The following is an 11,664-nucleotide window of genomic DNA, read 5'->3' on the forward strand; positions in this document are numbered from 1 at the left end:
TTAATTCCAACACTTAGGAGATCTTAGAGAGTTTGAGAACAGCCTGGCCTACAGGGTGAGTTCCAGGACAGCCAGGGGTATACAAAGAAACCCTTCTTGAAGAACAAAGACAAAAAAAAAGAAAGAATAGAGATAGGAAGATCTTGTTGTAAATAGACATTAGGCAGGCACTCTGAGATAAATTATGTTCTCCTTAAAGCTATGTTCAAATGTTCATCCCTGGGTCCTGTGAATGTGATTTGATTTAGGAACTAGAACTTTTTGGATGCTAAGACATTAAGATGACATCCTTTTGTATCAGCATGAGCCCTCAGCTACCAACTGGTTTCCTTGTAAGAGGAGAAAAATTAGGACACAGACATACTCAGAAAGGAGACAGTCACATGAAGACAAAATAGATACATAGAGAGAACGCAATGTGAACACAGGCAGAGAATGGAATGATACATCCAGAGGCCAAGGAAAGCCAAGGATTACTGATAACAGCCAAGACCTAGGAGAAACAGAATCTCCCTCAGAGCCTCTGAAAAGAAGCAGCCCTGTATGATCTTGGCTTTGTTCTTTTGTGCACTGAAAACAGTGAGAGAATAAGTATCTATTGTTTTAAGCCTCACACTTCGAGGTAGTTTGCTACAGCAACCCTGAGAAAGAGACGCAGTGAGCAAGTCTAGAAGCAGTTTGGTGAGTGCAATAGTCCGGTGAAGAAATCCCAGGCACCAGGATCCAAGTGAATGATGATGGAGACAAAACAGTAAGAAACAGGTTCTAGATTCATTGTGAAAGTACAGCTCACATACTATGCTGAGATATGAGATGTTGGGTATGATTAACGTTACCTATTATTGTTATTACCTATATTAATGTTTAGAGACTTATGTATGTACAATACAGGTCTTTAAGTTTACATATTTTCATTGGTTGGACTATCACAAGTTTGGGGCTCTGAAACTAGAATTGTTTTATATGCCCTGCTTTGTTATGCTCTCAGAAAGTAAATCATGTTGGTTCTCTGAACCTTAGTATCCTACATGGTAAAATGAGAAGGTAGGGTTCCATTGCATGATTTGTAATTCAGTTATTATCAAGCCAAGTGCCTTGTCACCTCAGTACCAGAAAAGGTTACAGCGGACAGTAAACTGGTGTTTAACTTTCATATTCGTCTAAGATGGTTGTAGTATTGAAAAATGAAATTTTCTGTCCCCATAATTCTTGACTGTCATTTGATACTTCTAGGACATGAAGGAGTAAGACACCTTTGAAACACAGACCAAGGTAATCTTCTCCCATCCTCCCCACCCTCCCCCCAACCTCATCTCCACCAGGAATATAGTAGTAGTGTGGAATTACTTTAAAAGACTTGGAACTTCACCTGAAATAAAGGTTTGGCATGATTGATCTTAAGATTCCAAATCCTGTTTTCCATCAGTGTAGTCATATTTACATTTTTAGGATAGTAATGGAATTATGGAGCAAGATAATGATAGCTACAATTTTTTTCCTGGGGGGATTTACTGCGTCCTGTGCTGTTCTAAGGACTTGAAACTGATTAACTTACTCTTCACAACACTCTTATGAGTGAGATACAACTACTACCGTTGCGCAAATGGGGAATCTAACACATAGAGCAATCAAGAAAGACTCCTTTATTCTATTAGTAATGGATGCCATAGCAAGCAGAAATAAACGGAGCCCTTTGAAGACAAGGAAAGCCACTGATTAAAAAAGAGGCAACTTGGAAATTTAGTATCAAGAAGCTCATGGAATTCCACAAGCCAATTCTGTCAGGATCTTTAATAAAACACACAGTGACATGAGACATCTACCTTGTTGACTTTGGTTCTCCAAGGAGGCAAAGGCAGCCAGAGAACAGGGCCTCGGGGCATCTGAATGCAGCCTTGCCAGTTCCCAAACACCTGTTAGATCCGGTTCCCAAGGTTTGAATTTTCAAAAAGTAGCTCCTGTATTGTTCCCAAGTCACTCACCTGTTAGGTCTTTTAAATTAGATTGTCAGTTTTAAAATGAACTTAAACCATCTTTCCCTGGAGACCCCAGAGCCGTCATTTCCCTTTCTTTCTCTTGGGTCCAAGTAAAGACCAGTTTTTTATTTAAAAAAAAAAAAATCCCCCATTACAATATCTGGTGCCCGCAAAACCCCGTGTTTCACAGCCTACAGTCTCGGCCCGGCACGGGCTATAAAATTTACACTGTGCAACCGACTAATCAAAGCCTGAGGAGACCATTTATTTGTTCCACAAAATAGCATGTTTGGAATAAATAATATGATCAAAGAGGCGGGGTTTTGTCACCCAAGAAACCCCTCGAAAGTTGTGAGGAAGCTTTAAAACTTAAAGAGGAAATTTGGGTGACTGGGGAAAGCGAGTGTTTTTTTTTACCCTGAGTATAGTGTAAACTAGTTGTCCTCAACGTTTTTACATTCAAATGGGTTCAAGAACAACTTAGGCAAATTCTTGAGTGATAAATGGAGACAATATTGATGGAGAGACAGGCCTCATTTTTCACACAGGCACAGACAGGTTCTGACTCAAGGTTCTTTAGTACTAGTACTTTGTCTAATGTAGAACTTCTGGCTAAGCCATTGGACTGACCTACGACAGGTACATAGGGTAGAGATGGGGATATGATGCAACTCCCACATTATTAGCAACCCTGACTCCAACCTAAGAGGTCTTCCAAAGCTAATCCTTCATAACATCCTGGTACTAAATACCAAATCTAGGGATTAACCCTATGCAACTGCCTCTCCATTTCTCCACAGTCGGTGGTCACATAGCCTTGAGTATCTTCCAGATCTATTCTAATAGTCCCAGCGTTGCATGGGTTTGCCTAGCATTTTCTTGACCCTTCCTATTCTGACTCAGCGTCTTCTCCCTGCTTTCCTATTTCTTGCCTGGCAGAAGCCAGCACAGTGGCCGCCCTACCGGGCATGCTCAGTGCTCTGGTCCGGCCTTGACTCCCTGACTAGCAGCAGTACTCAACCTGCAGCGACCGGTCCCTTCAGTGCCCGGTCCCTTTAAATCCATCCGCCTGGTTGCTAGGCAACAGTGCGGCCCGCGCTGGAGCTGCACTGCAGAGGCTCTGCCCCGGGCCAGCCTGGCCGGGTCGTGGTGGCTAGCACTGAACAAGGGGCTGCCTCCTGTCGGTAGTGACCGGCTTCGGGGAAGAGTGGACAGGGCTCTCCAACCGCACCCGCGCTTCCAGGTACGTCTGTGGAAGGGACATCCCGGGTTCCCCTGGCGCGCCCCTCTTTACCCCCTGACTCTCCCAGCAAGAGGGCGGAAAACCAAGGAAGTCCCAGCAGCAGGTTTTTTTTTTTTTTTCCTCTTGAGAGCCCCAGGCTGGAGCTAGCGTGTGTTTGGAAAGAAAAGAAACAGGGCGTGGGAAAGGGGTTGTGGACAGAGAAGTGGGGTCAAGCTTATCCATTCACCCACTAGCTACAGGATCTGGACTGGGGAGGTGAAAAGAGTCACCTGCAGTGGGGGTTCTAACAACATCTTGTTCCTGGCCACCTTCTTTTCCATAGAAGCAAGGATGGCAGGAGTTTCAGTTAACCATTCACAGAGGAAAAATCCCCAAACTATGCATATAAAGATACAGCTTTATAGCAAGAATGTGACTCCCATAGTAATAAAGTCTAAGCCTTGGGAACTCAGGGGACTCCGTATCTTTTCTTCCAGAAGGGATAATTTCACACTAATAACAAAGAATTGAGGATCATAGCCATACACAGTGCCGAGTTTTCGGTGGTACTTTGTTTCTCTCTCCATATTGGCCAAACAATAGAAGAGACATTCTGTTCAGGGAAGTGGGCACTTGACCCATATGTTAGAACCCTGAAAGATGAAAGCAAAAAAAAAAAAAAAAAAAAAAAAGGCGGGACCATTTCTCTGTGTCATGTTTTTACAAATTAACTCTACTCGAAGGAGGGAAGCCAGGCCTAGGTTCCTGCCCTGTGACTCTTGGTAGGCACATTGTAATCAGCAAGCTTCTGTCTCCACCACAGGTGGCTTGTCTGTTAAATACATGCTCAGGGTAAAGAGATAACCGTGGTGAATGCAGTATCAGTGTGGCTCTTGACCCACTTGACATTTGTATTGCCTGAGGGAGGAAGACAGTAGCATAACACTTGGAAAAATGGCTGAAAACTTAGAAAGAGAAATGACTTCTGTCTGGTGCCACATTGTAGATAGACTCACAGACTTTCTAGGTGTAGCATCTGTGACTTGAATGGACACTTCAGAGACTAACATGGGTTTGGGACATTCTTTAAATTATATTTCCTGTAGGGAGGTGGGGGGGGGGTGGAGTGTTTTTTCCAGCTCAAGCTGGAGGAGACCAGTGACATCCGGTCTAAGACCTTGGACCTCAGGAAGGGTAAGTACAGTTGTTCTGGCTGTTATCTCATCCTGGGAGTTGAGAAGCTCAGAGTCTTGCCCAACATAAACCTTCAACTTTGTAAGCAAAGCATCATTCATCCCTGTCAGCACACTTCCAAGACGGCCTCATAAACGGTCAAAAGAAAAGGGCCCTGAAGACTTGAGCTAAGTCAAATAAACTTCAGGGGAAACATGAAAGCCCTTGCCTTAAAATGTCATTCAGGGAAGTTCGTAAGCTAGGGAGGACAGTATAGATTTTCCTTTTTCCTTCTTAAAAACAAAACCCCAAAATAACTCAGTTAAAATCATTGTTACCAGATACCAGTGTGACCAATATACTTAGCTCCAGGTCTCAATGCTCACCGATGTTAACAGAAAAAGGGAATATGACAGATAGATGTGAAGTGGGGGAAAAACGAATTTACTTAATAGTTTTGGAGAGAAAAAGCTCAGCTTTTCCCAAAGCCAGTGTTACAGGTTCTAGACACAGCAGGGAATCTCCATATGTAGATTTAGCTGTGAGCCCCAGGTTACTGCTGTCTGGGATCAGAGTGCTTGAGGAGGGCCATTTGCTGTTAACCACCTGTGAAGTAGGTTCCTTACCCCTGTTCCATACCTTAAGAATCTGCAGCTTCTGGGAAGGCGAGTCTTGAGCCGTTCTTAAAGGTGAGCACCAGCATAGCTTGCCACAACCTGCACTTAATCCTTTCTCTAGATTTGCCCTTTCCGGCCTGCCCTCAGTGTTGTCTAGTAAGTCATAAAGATCCACTGGGGCTGCACACAGCTCACTTGGGGTTTCATTTTGTTACTGAGTGGTTTTTTACAACCTAGTGAAAGAGGCTGGGGAATGAAAAAGGTCCCCTCAAGGAACCAGGTCAGAATCTTCTGTTTCCTGCCGGAAAGCAATGGGAATAGGGGGAAAGTTACAACCCTTTCTTACTTTTTTCCCCCTTTCTTTCTTTCTTTCTTTCTTTCTTTCTTTCTTTCTTTCTTTCTTTCTTTCTTTCTTTCTTTCTTTTGAGACATAGTCTCACTCCGTATCCCTGGCTGCCCTTAACTCATTATGTAGACCAGGCTATCCTTAATTCACTATGTAGACCAGGCTGGCCTCAAATTTAGAGATCTACCTCCTGAGTACTGGGATTAAAAGCATGCACTGCCATGCCTAGCTGAGGAAAATATTTTCTTTTCCTATTTTGGCTGAGCAGTTTTTTTCCCCCTGGGAGTCAAAAGAGTGGAAAACATCCAAAGATAAAGAGAGGGTGCTTTTTGGGCTGAGGGGGTGGGAGGATTTTTTTTTCATCTGATGGTCCTTGGGCAATGACTGAAAGTCAGGACTTGTTTTGTTTTGTTTTTCCAGACAGGGTTTCTCTGTGTAGCCCTGGCTGTCCTGGAACTCACTCTGTAGACCAGGCTGGCCTTGAACTCAGAAATCTGCCTGCCTTTACCTCCCAAGTGCTGGGATTAAAGGTGTGCGCCACCACACCCAGCTTTTTTTTTTTTTTTTTAAGACGGATTTATTTCATGTGTATGGGTTTTTGCCTACATGCACAGATATGTGCACCACATGCATGCCTGGTGCCATGGATCCCCTGGAACTGGAGTTCCAAACAGTTGTGAGCTGCCATGTTGGTGCTGGGAATCGAACCCAGGCCCTCTAGCAACAGCAGCCAATGTTCTTAACTGCTGAGCCATCTCTTCAGCCCCAAAAGGGGACTGCTTAGTTGAGGGAAGCTGAGGGGCTGAGTACTGACAGAAGTTGCTCAACATGGGTCAGGGGATGATCATTACCAAGAATCACACAGGTTTACTGGGAAGAAGGACCTTTGTGAAGTGGAGAAAACCTTCCCACATCCTCCCAGAACCGCTTCCCAGTAATGCCTACCTGTGCCGGGGAAAAGCAATTGCATTTGCAGACAGAGATATACCAAAAGAGCTCTGAAACTTTCAAGCCAAATTCTAATGTAAATGGAATAACGAAACTGGGGTGGGGGGGACGACTATATTGGAGTTGTATAAGAAAATTTCCCAAAGCATATGATTTCAAATACAAATATTTTAGAAAACAGATAATTAAGTTTTCTATGCACCTTTTAAATGGAAGTTTCCTTCCCAGAGCCTGACCTTGAAAATGAAAGAGAGGTGGCTTTATTGATTTCTCCTTTCCCAATAAACAGTAGCATATCATTTCCCGAAGCTATGTAAGGATAGATATACTTTCACCTAGTATTTTCAATGATATATCCAGAGAGTCTTAATAAATGACCATTCTTGGCTTAGTCCTCAACATTAATATTATGTTATTAATTCATTCTTAAGTTGTTTCATCAGTGACTCCAAAATTCTTTTGTAGAATTCTTGATACTCAAGTGACACTCCTGTTTCAGCCTCTCCCGTCCTCCTCTGCCTCTTCCTCCTCATTTTGGTTCATTGAAGACATCTTTAACACAGATCTTCCCCCCACCTCCCGAGACAGAGTTTCTCTGTGTATCCCTGGCTGTCCTGGAACTCATTCTGTAGATCAGGATGGCCTCAAACCAGAGAGTCGCCTGCCTCTGCCTCCCAAGTGCTGGGATTAAAGGCGTGTGCACCACCACTGTCCGGCTTTAACACAGACTTTTTTTAAAAAAAAAAAAGATTTATTTATTGGTATATGTAAGTACATGGTAGCTGTCTTCAGACACACCAGAAGAGGGCATCAGATCTCATTATGGATGGTTGTGAGCCACCATGTGGTTGCTAGGATTTGAACTCAGGACCTTCGGAAGAGCAGTCAGTGCTCTTCACTGCTGAACCATCTCTCCAGCCCCTTTGAGATCTTAAGCACAGAATTTACCATAGAGTTGCTTGGGGAACAAATAAGACATATCCCACACATGTTTCTCAAGGAAGAGTTTTCATTAAGTAGCCAACTATTTTAAAGGAAAAAATAATAATAATGAAGCATGAGGCCAGCTATCCCTTACTGTATAAAACTGCCAGCACAGAATAGTCACCAGAAGATAAATGGTAACAATTTCAGGTGGGATACTAGCTACAAGTGTCAGAAGTTCACTCTGAATTCGTGCCAGACACAAATGTAGATAGTTATATAATTATAGCAGGACAGTCCCACAGGCCTAGGGAATAATTTTTGTAGAAGAGCTCTGTTATTTTTGTCTTAGCTTTATTTTTTTTTTCCTGTCCTGTTCTGACTGGCTTCTTTAAATTGCTCATTTCTCTCGGGTCTCCTTCAGTCCTTCATGATTCAATGCAGAGTTGAGTAGACACACAAGAACAAATGTGCACTCTGACCAGCTGAAAGGGCATGTTTATACTTTCAGTAATGTTTTCCCTTCTGCTGAGGCAAATTACCTAGTGACGCGGATTGAGAAAAATGGCTGCCAAGCCAACGTGGAGGGGTGTCATTTTTAAAGCATGTCCCTTGTCCTTGCTCCAAACCCTCATGCCATGCTTGTTGTGCAGTAAAAACAAACAGCGCAGAAGAAGGTGCTACTAACAGCGTTCAACCCCACCTGGAGTTTTGCCACGCTCGAACTAAATGTGGGAACAAGTCCTTAAAGTCTGTCTTACCCATGAAAGAGAACAGAGAGCATCCCAGAGACCTCCTGACCCCGCCTGTGGGAGCCTGGGGAGAGGAATGCCAGGGAGCCTTTCAGACCTTTCTTTCTTCCCTCCCCTCCCCCATTCAGCCTTTCTCTCTCCTCTTGTGGCTCCTTAAAGGATAACCTAAGCTCTGCAAACAGTGGAATCCGTTCTTTCTGTCTTATGGATGAAGAAAGGGGGTTTTCAGATCACGCACTGACCTGGGAGACAGGACCTCAGTTTTATCACTAAAGGCTACTCGGCCTTGCTCGAGTCGCTCCGTTTCTCTGAGCCCAGTTATTTAACGAATGGACTCCTCCTGGTTCTCAGATAAAGTACTGGATTTCTAGGATTCATCGAAAGGGACATCCTTTCAGACACTCAGGAAATTCTCCAGAGGGACGGGGAAGAAAGATGGAGTAAACATGAAAAAGTAGGGGTGTGTATGCACCCAAGGTGTATGTACCATTAAAATTATTAATGAGGAGTTTTCTACAGTAACTTTTATCTGTACCCAGAAGTTCCTCTTAGATATCTCACTACTAGTGAGTCAAGGTATAAGGTGAGTGAGCTCACCTTAACTGTGCAGTTTTCACCTCCTTCCTCATCAATCCCACCAACATCCAGAATTAGGCAAAATCAGTCTGTCAGTCATCTCGCTGCCCTTGCTATCATCACAAGCTTAAAAAAAATGTTTTTTGTAACAGAGTTCTCTGGTCACATTTTGGTTTCTGAAGAGGTGTGGCTCACAAACTCACGCCAGCCTTGTTGCTCCTGCGTCAGCTTCTTCCCCTGATGGCTGTTGTTCCTTGACTCGCTTGTGTTCCTATTTCTAAAAAGGAGAGATGCCAGGATTGTGACCATCATTCCTTCCTGGGACAGGCATGTCATATAGACTGTTCTGCATTGTGACTAAAAGAATTTTTTTTAAAAAAGTCAGAAAATTCTATTTCTAGAGAAAAACCGCGATTCTGACAAATGTGCGCCAGGGATTTCTTGTTCTAGTTTGTCAATAAGAACCGGGAATGAAAACCAGGATTTGTTACACAGTAAAGAAACACCCTGTCACTGAGGAACAATTCAGCCCTGATTAGCTACTTCTTGAAGGCTTCTTTGTTGTTTGAGGGGCAGGGGAGTGTCTCCTGAAGGCCAGGCTGTTCTCAAACTCCTTTAGGAGCAACCAAGACTGGCCTTGAACTCCTGATAGCCATGCCTCCACCTTTCCCCAGGGCTGGAATGATGAAGCACGAGCTCCACACTGGCAGGAACTGCCCTGTAAAAGTCCTATACTTAGAACCTGTATAAGGAAAACACTTCTAATAGCATTTAAGATCGTCAACTGTTGACCTGACATCTCTCTATAAAATGGCTCTCAGAACAGAGAGAATTCCGTACACTTGGCAGGCTTTCCTAAAGGAGAAGCCTAAGGCTGGACCAGCAGGAATTCATAGGTCAAGGCAGAAGGGCATTTGGCAGAGTTAGTCATGAGGAAGTCTGTGCTAAGCTTTACCAGAAGTAGCCCACGTTGCATCAAGCCTTGAAGTTTCTTTTCTGTCATTTTAAAGAATGAACAAACAGTAGTTCTACCTGAGAAAACTGGTGGTGGGGCGGGGGGAGAAAGGCCAGACATTTTCAAGGAAAAGGCATGTTAACAATATTTGCCTAGTAATTCCAAAAGAATCCTTTTATTATTTAAAGCACTGTGTTTTCTGTGCATACAGGTGCCTTCTCACAGGACTGTCTACAAAGAATAACTCTGTGTGTTCACTTACTGATTCTATTTCATGGAATGGAAGAATTTTAGAGGTGCAGGTGTTTGTCGAATTTAGCTATGTTAGCCCTTTTCATTTATAAACTAACAGGAGGCGCAAGTTGAGGAGAACTGGCTTCCACATGTTCAGGCAGTCTCAGGGAGGAGGGGTTGGGGGGGCGAATCAATATTCTTAGTTCTTTCGACTACTCATGCATGGGCTAACCCATGGAGATAATTAGGCTTGGTTTTAAATTTTGTTTTTCAGGAAATCAAACAGGTACCCAGGAAAATGGATGCTCGAAGAAAGCACTGGAAAGACAATACGTTCACTCCTTTTTTAAACCAGCACGATTTTCAGGAAGCTGCTGCTCCACCCCAGCCTTTCTCCGAACAGTCATCTGCAGACAACCACAAGAGGCTGGGGAGAATGTCTAACTTTTCCATTAGGAACATTCAAGAAGGAAATAAATTCAAGAGGAAAGACTATTCTTCCCAGATAGCAAAAAGAGAACAAGATTCAAATTTAAGAGAGAGAAGGATGAACGTGTCAAAGAATGATGCAAATACCAATTCTGCCTTCTGGGACTCTCTTAATTTGGATGATGCAACGAAGGAAAGTTCACACAGAAGGGAGAGCGCCTCCGCGTGGAATAAGAAGAAATTGCCGGCCGCCACACAAGTCACCAGGAAGAAATGGACAGAAGCAATGCCTCCAAAACTCCGCCTGCACCTTCTGAACGAAGAGCTGGGAGAACTCAGCCTGAAATGCCGGGAGATTGAACAGGACTTTGAAAACGCCGAAAAAGAACTTTTGAACTTTAGAAAGGAAGCCTCCGTGAAAGCTGTCAATTTTCAAGAACCAGGGACAGCTGCTTCCAAGAAAGACCGGGAACTGCAAGCTTTAAAAAACGACCTGTCTGAAAAAGCGACAAACGTAAAAAACTTAACTGAAGAGCTCCAGCAAGCCAAAGAAGTCATGTACAGGTTGAACCTAGAGAACAGGAACTTGAAAGACGCTGTCAGGAAACTGAAGCATCAAACTGAACTAAATACTGCGCTCCTCAGAGAAGAAATGAAGTTGTTTTACGAGCTGGAGATGGAAAAGATCCGCTTGGAGCTGGGTGCCATCAAGAATGAGCTGAGAGTCGAGAAGACCCTAAGGGCGAAGAACAGCAGGGCTCTGGAGGTGCTTGGAAGACATGTTGCTTCAGTGGTAAGGTCGTCAAATCCTGCTGACCACTTTACTGGGAATGTTTTTTAAACTTACGAAAACAAAAAGCCTTTCACTGGGAACGCTATTGAGCCAAATCAATATTTATCGTGCTATATATATTTGTGTACTGCTAAAATGTATTTGAAAGCGTGTAATCTTTACTTCTGGTGAATCAGAACACCTACCAATTATGCAGATGCTGACTTCAAAGCAGCTGTTTCTCTTTCTGATGAAGTCATTGTGAGACTCTGAATGAAAAGTTCTAAACTCTCTTTTGTATGGGAGATATATATATATATATATATATATATATATATATATATACAACCAAACACCCCAAACTGATTCACTAGATCGTAGATGACTGAGCAGCACTGTGTGACCTTGTTAGCCATGTCCTTGGCACATCAATGTTTTCCCATCTGTGGTAATCAATGTGAACAATAAAAAATCTGTTTACATGTATAAGCATAAAATATGCCTGTGATTCTTGAAACAAACAAATATGCCTGTGAATCTTTAAGTTGCCGGGCCAAACTCAGCAGGACAGAAATGCCTCTGCTTTCTTTGGGGGGGGGGGTGTCCAACCTTAATTAAGCGCATGTAAACATGTCAGGAACACAGAACACAGTCTCAGCTGCTGATTTCCTCCTGCTTTCTCCTCGGACTTGGACGCACTTCCCATAGACTTCAAGCTGATTTCGAGTCATTGTTCTGAT

At 43.4% G+C, this 11,664-nt stretch overlaps 1 protein-coding gene across 2 annotated transcripts; it reads left to right on the top strand.

Moving 5' to 3' along the window:
• The first annotated feature begins 1,241 nt into the window (after window positions 1–1,241).
• Window positions 1,242–11,358, top strand: Ccdc160 (coiled-coil domain containing 160). Of its 2 annotated transcripts, none has more exons than XM_021153700.3 (2): window positions 1,242–1,272; window positions 9,998–11,358. In XM_021153700.3, exon 2 carries the CDS (start codon window positions 10,022–10,024, stop codon window positions 10,991–10,993), a length of 972 nt encoding a protein of 323 aa, XP_021009359.1. In that variant the 5' UTR covers window positions 1,242–1,272; window positions 9,998–10,021; the 3' UTR covers window positions 10,994–11,358. The 2 variants fall into 2 exon arrangements, with proteins under 2 accessions (XP_021009359.1, XP_021009360.1); XM_021153701.3 differs by lacking the exon at window positions 1,242–1,272 and adding an exon at window positions 3,083–3,219.
• Window positions 11,359–11,664: the final 306 nt, after the last annotated feature.

This window comes from Mus caroli, unplaced genomic scaffold (genome assembly GCF_978045245.1).
Source record: "Mus caroli unplaced genomic scaffold, Mus_caroli_1 scaffold_5, whole genome shotgun sequence".
Lineage (NCBI taxonomy): Eukaryota > Metazoa > Chordata > Mammalia > Rodentia > Muridae > Mus > Mus caroli.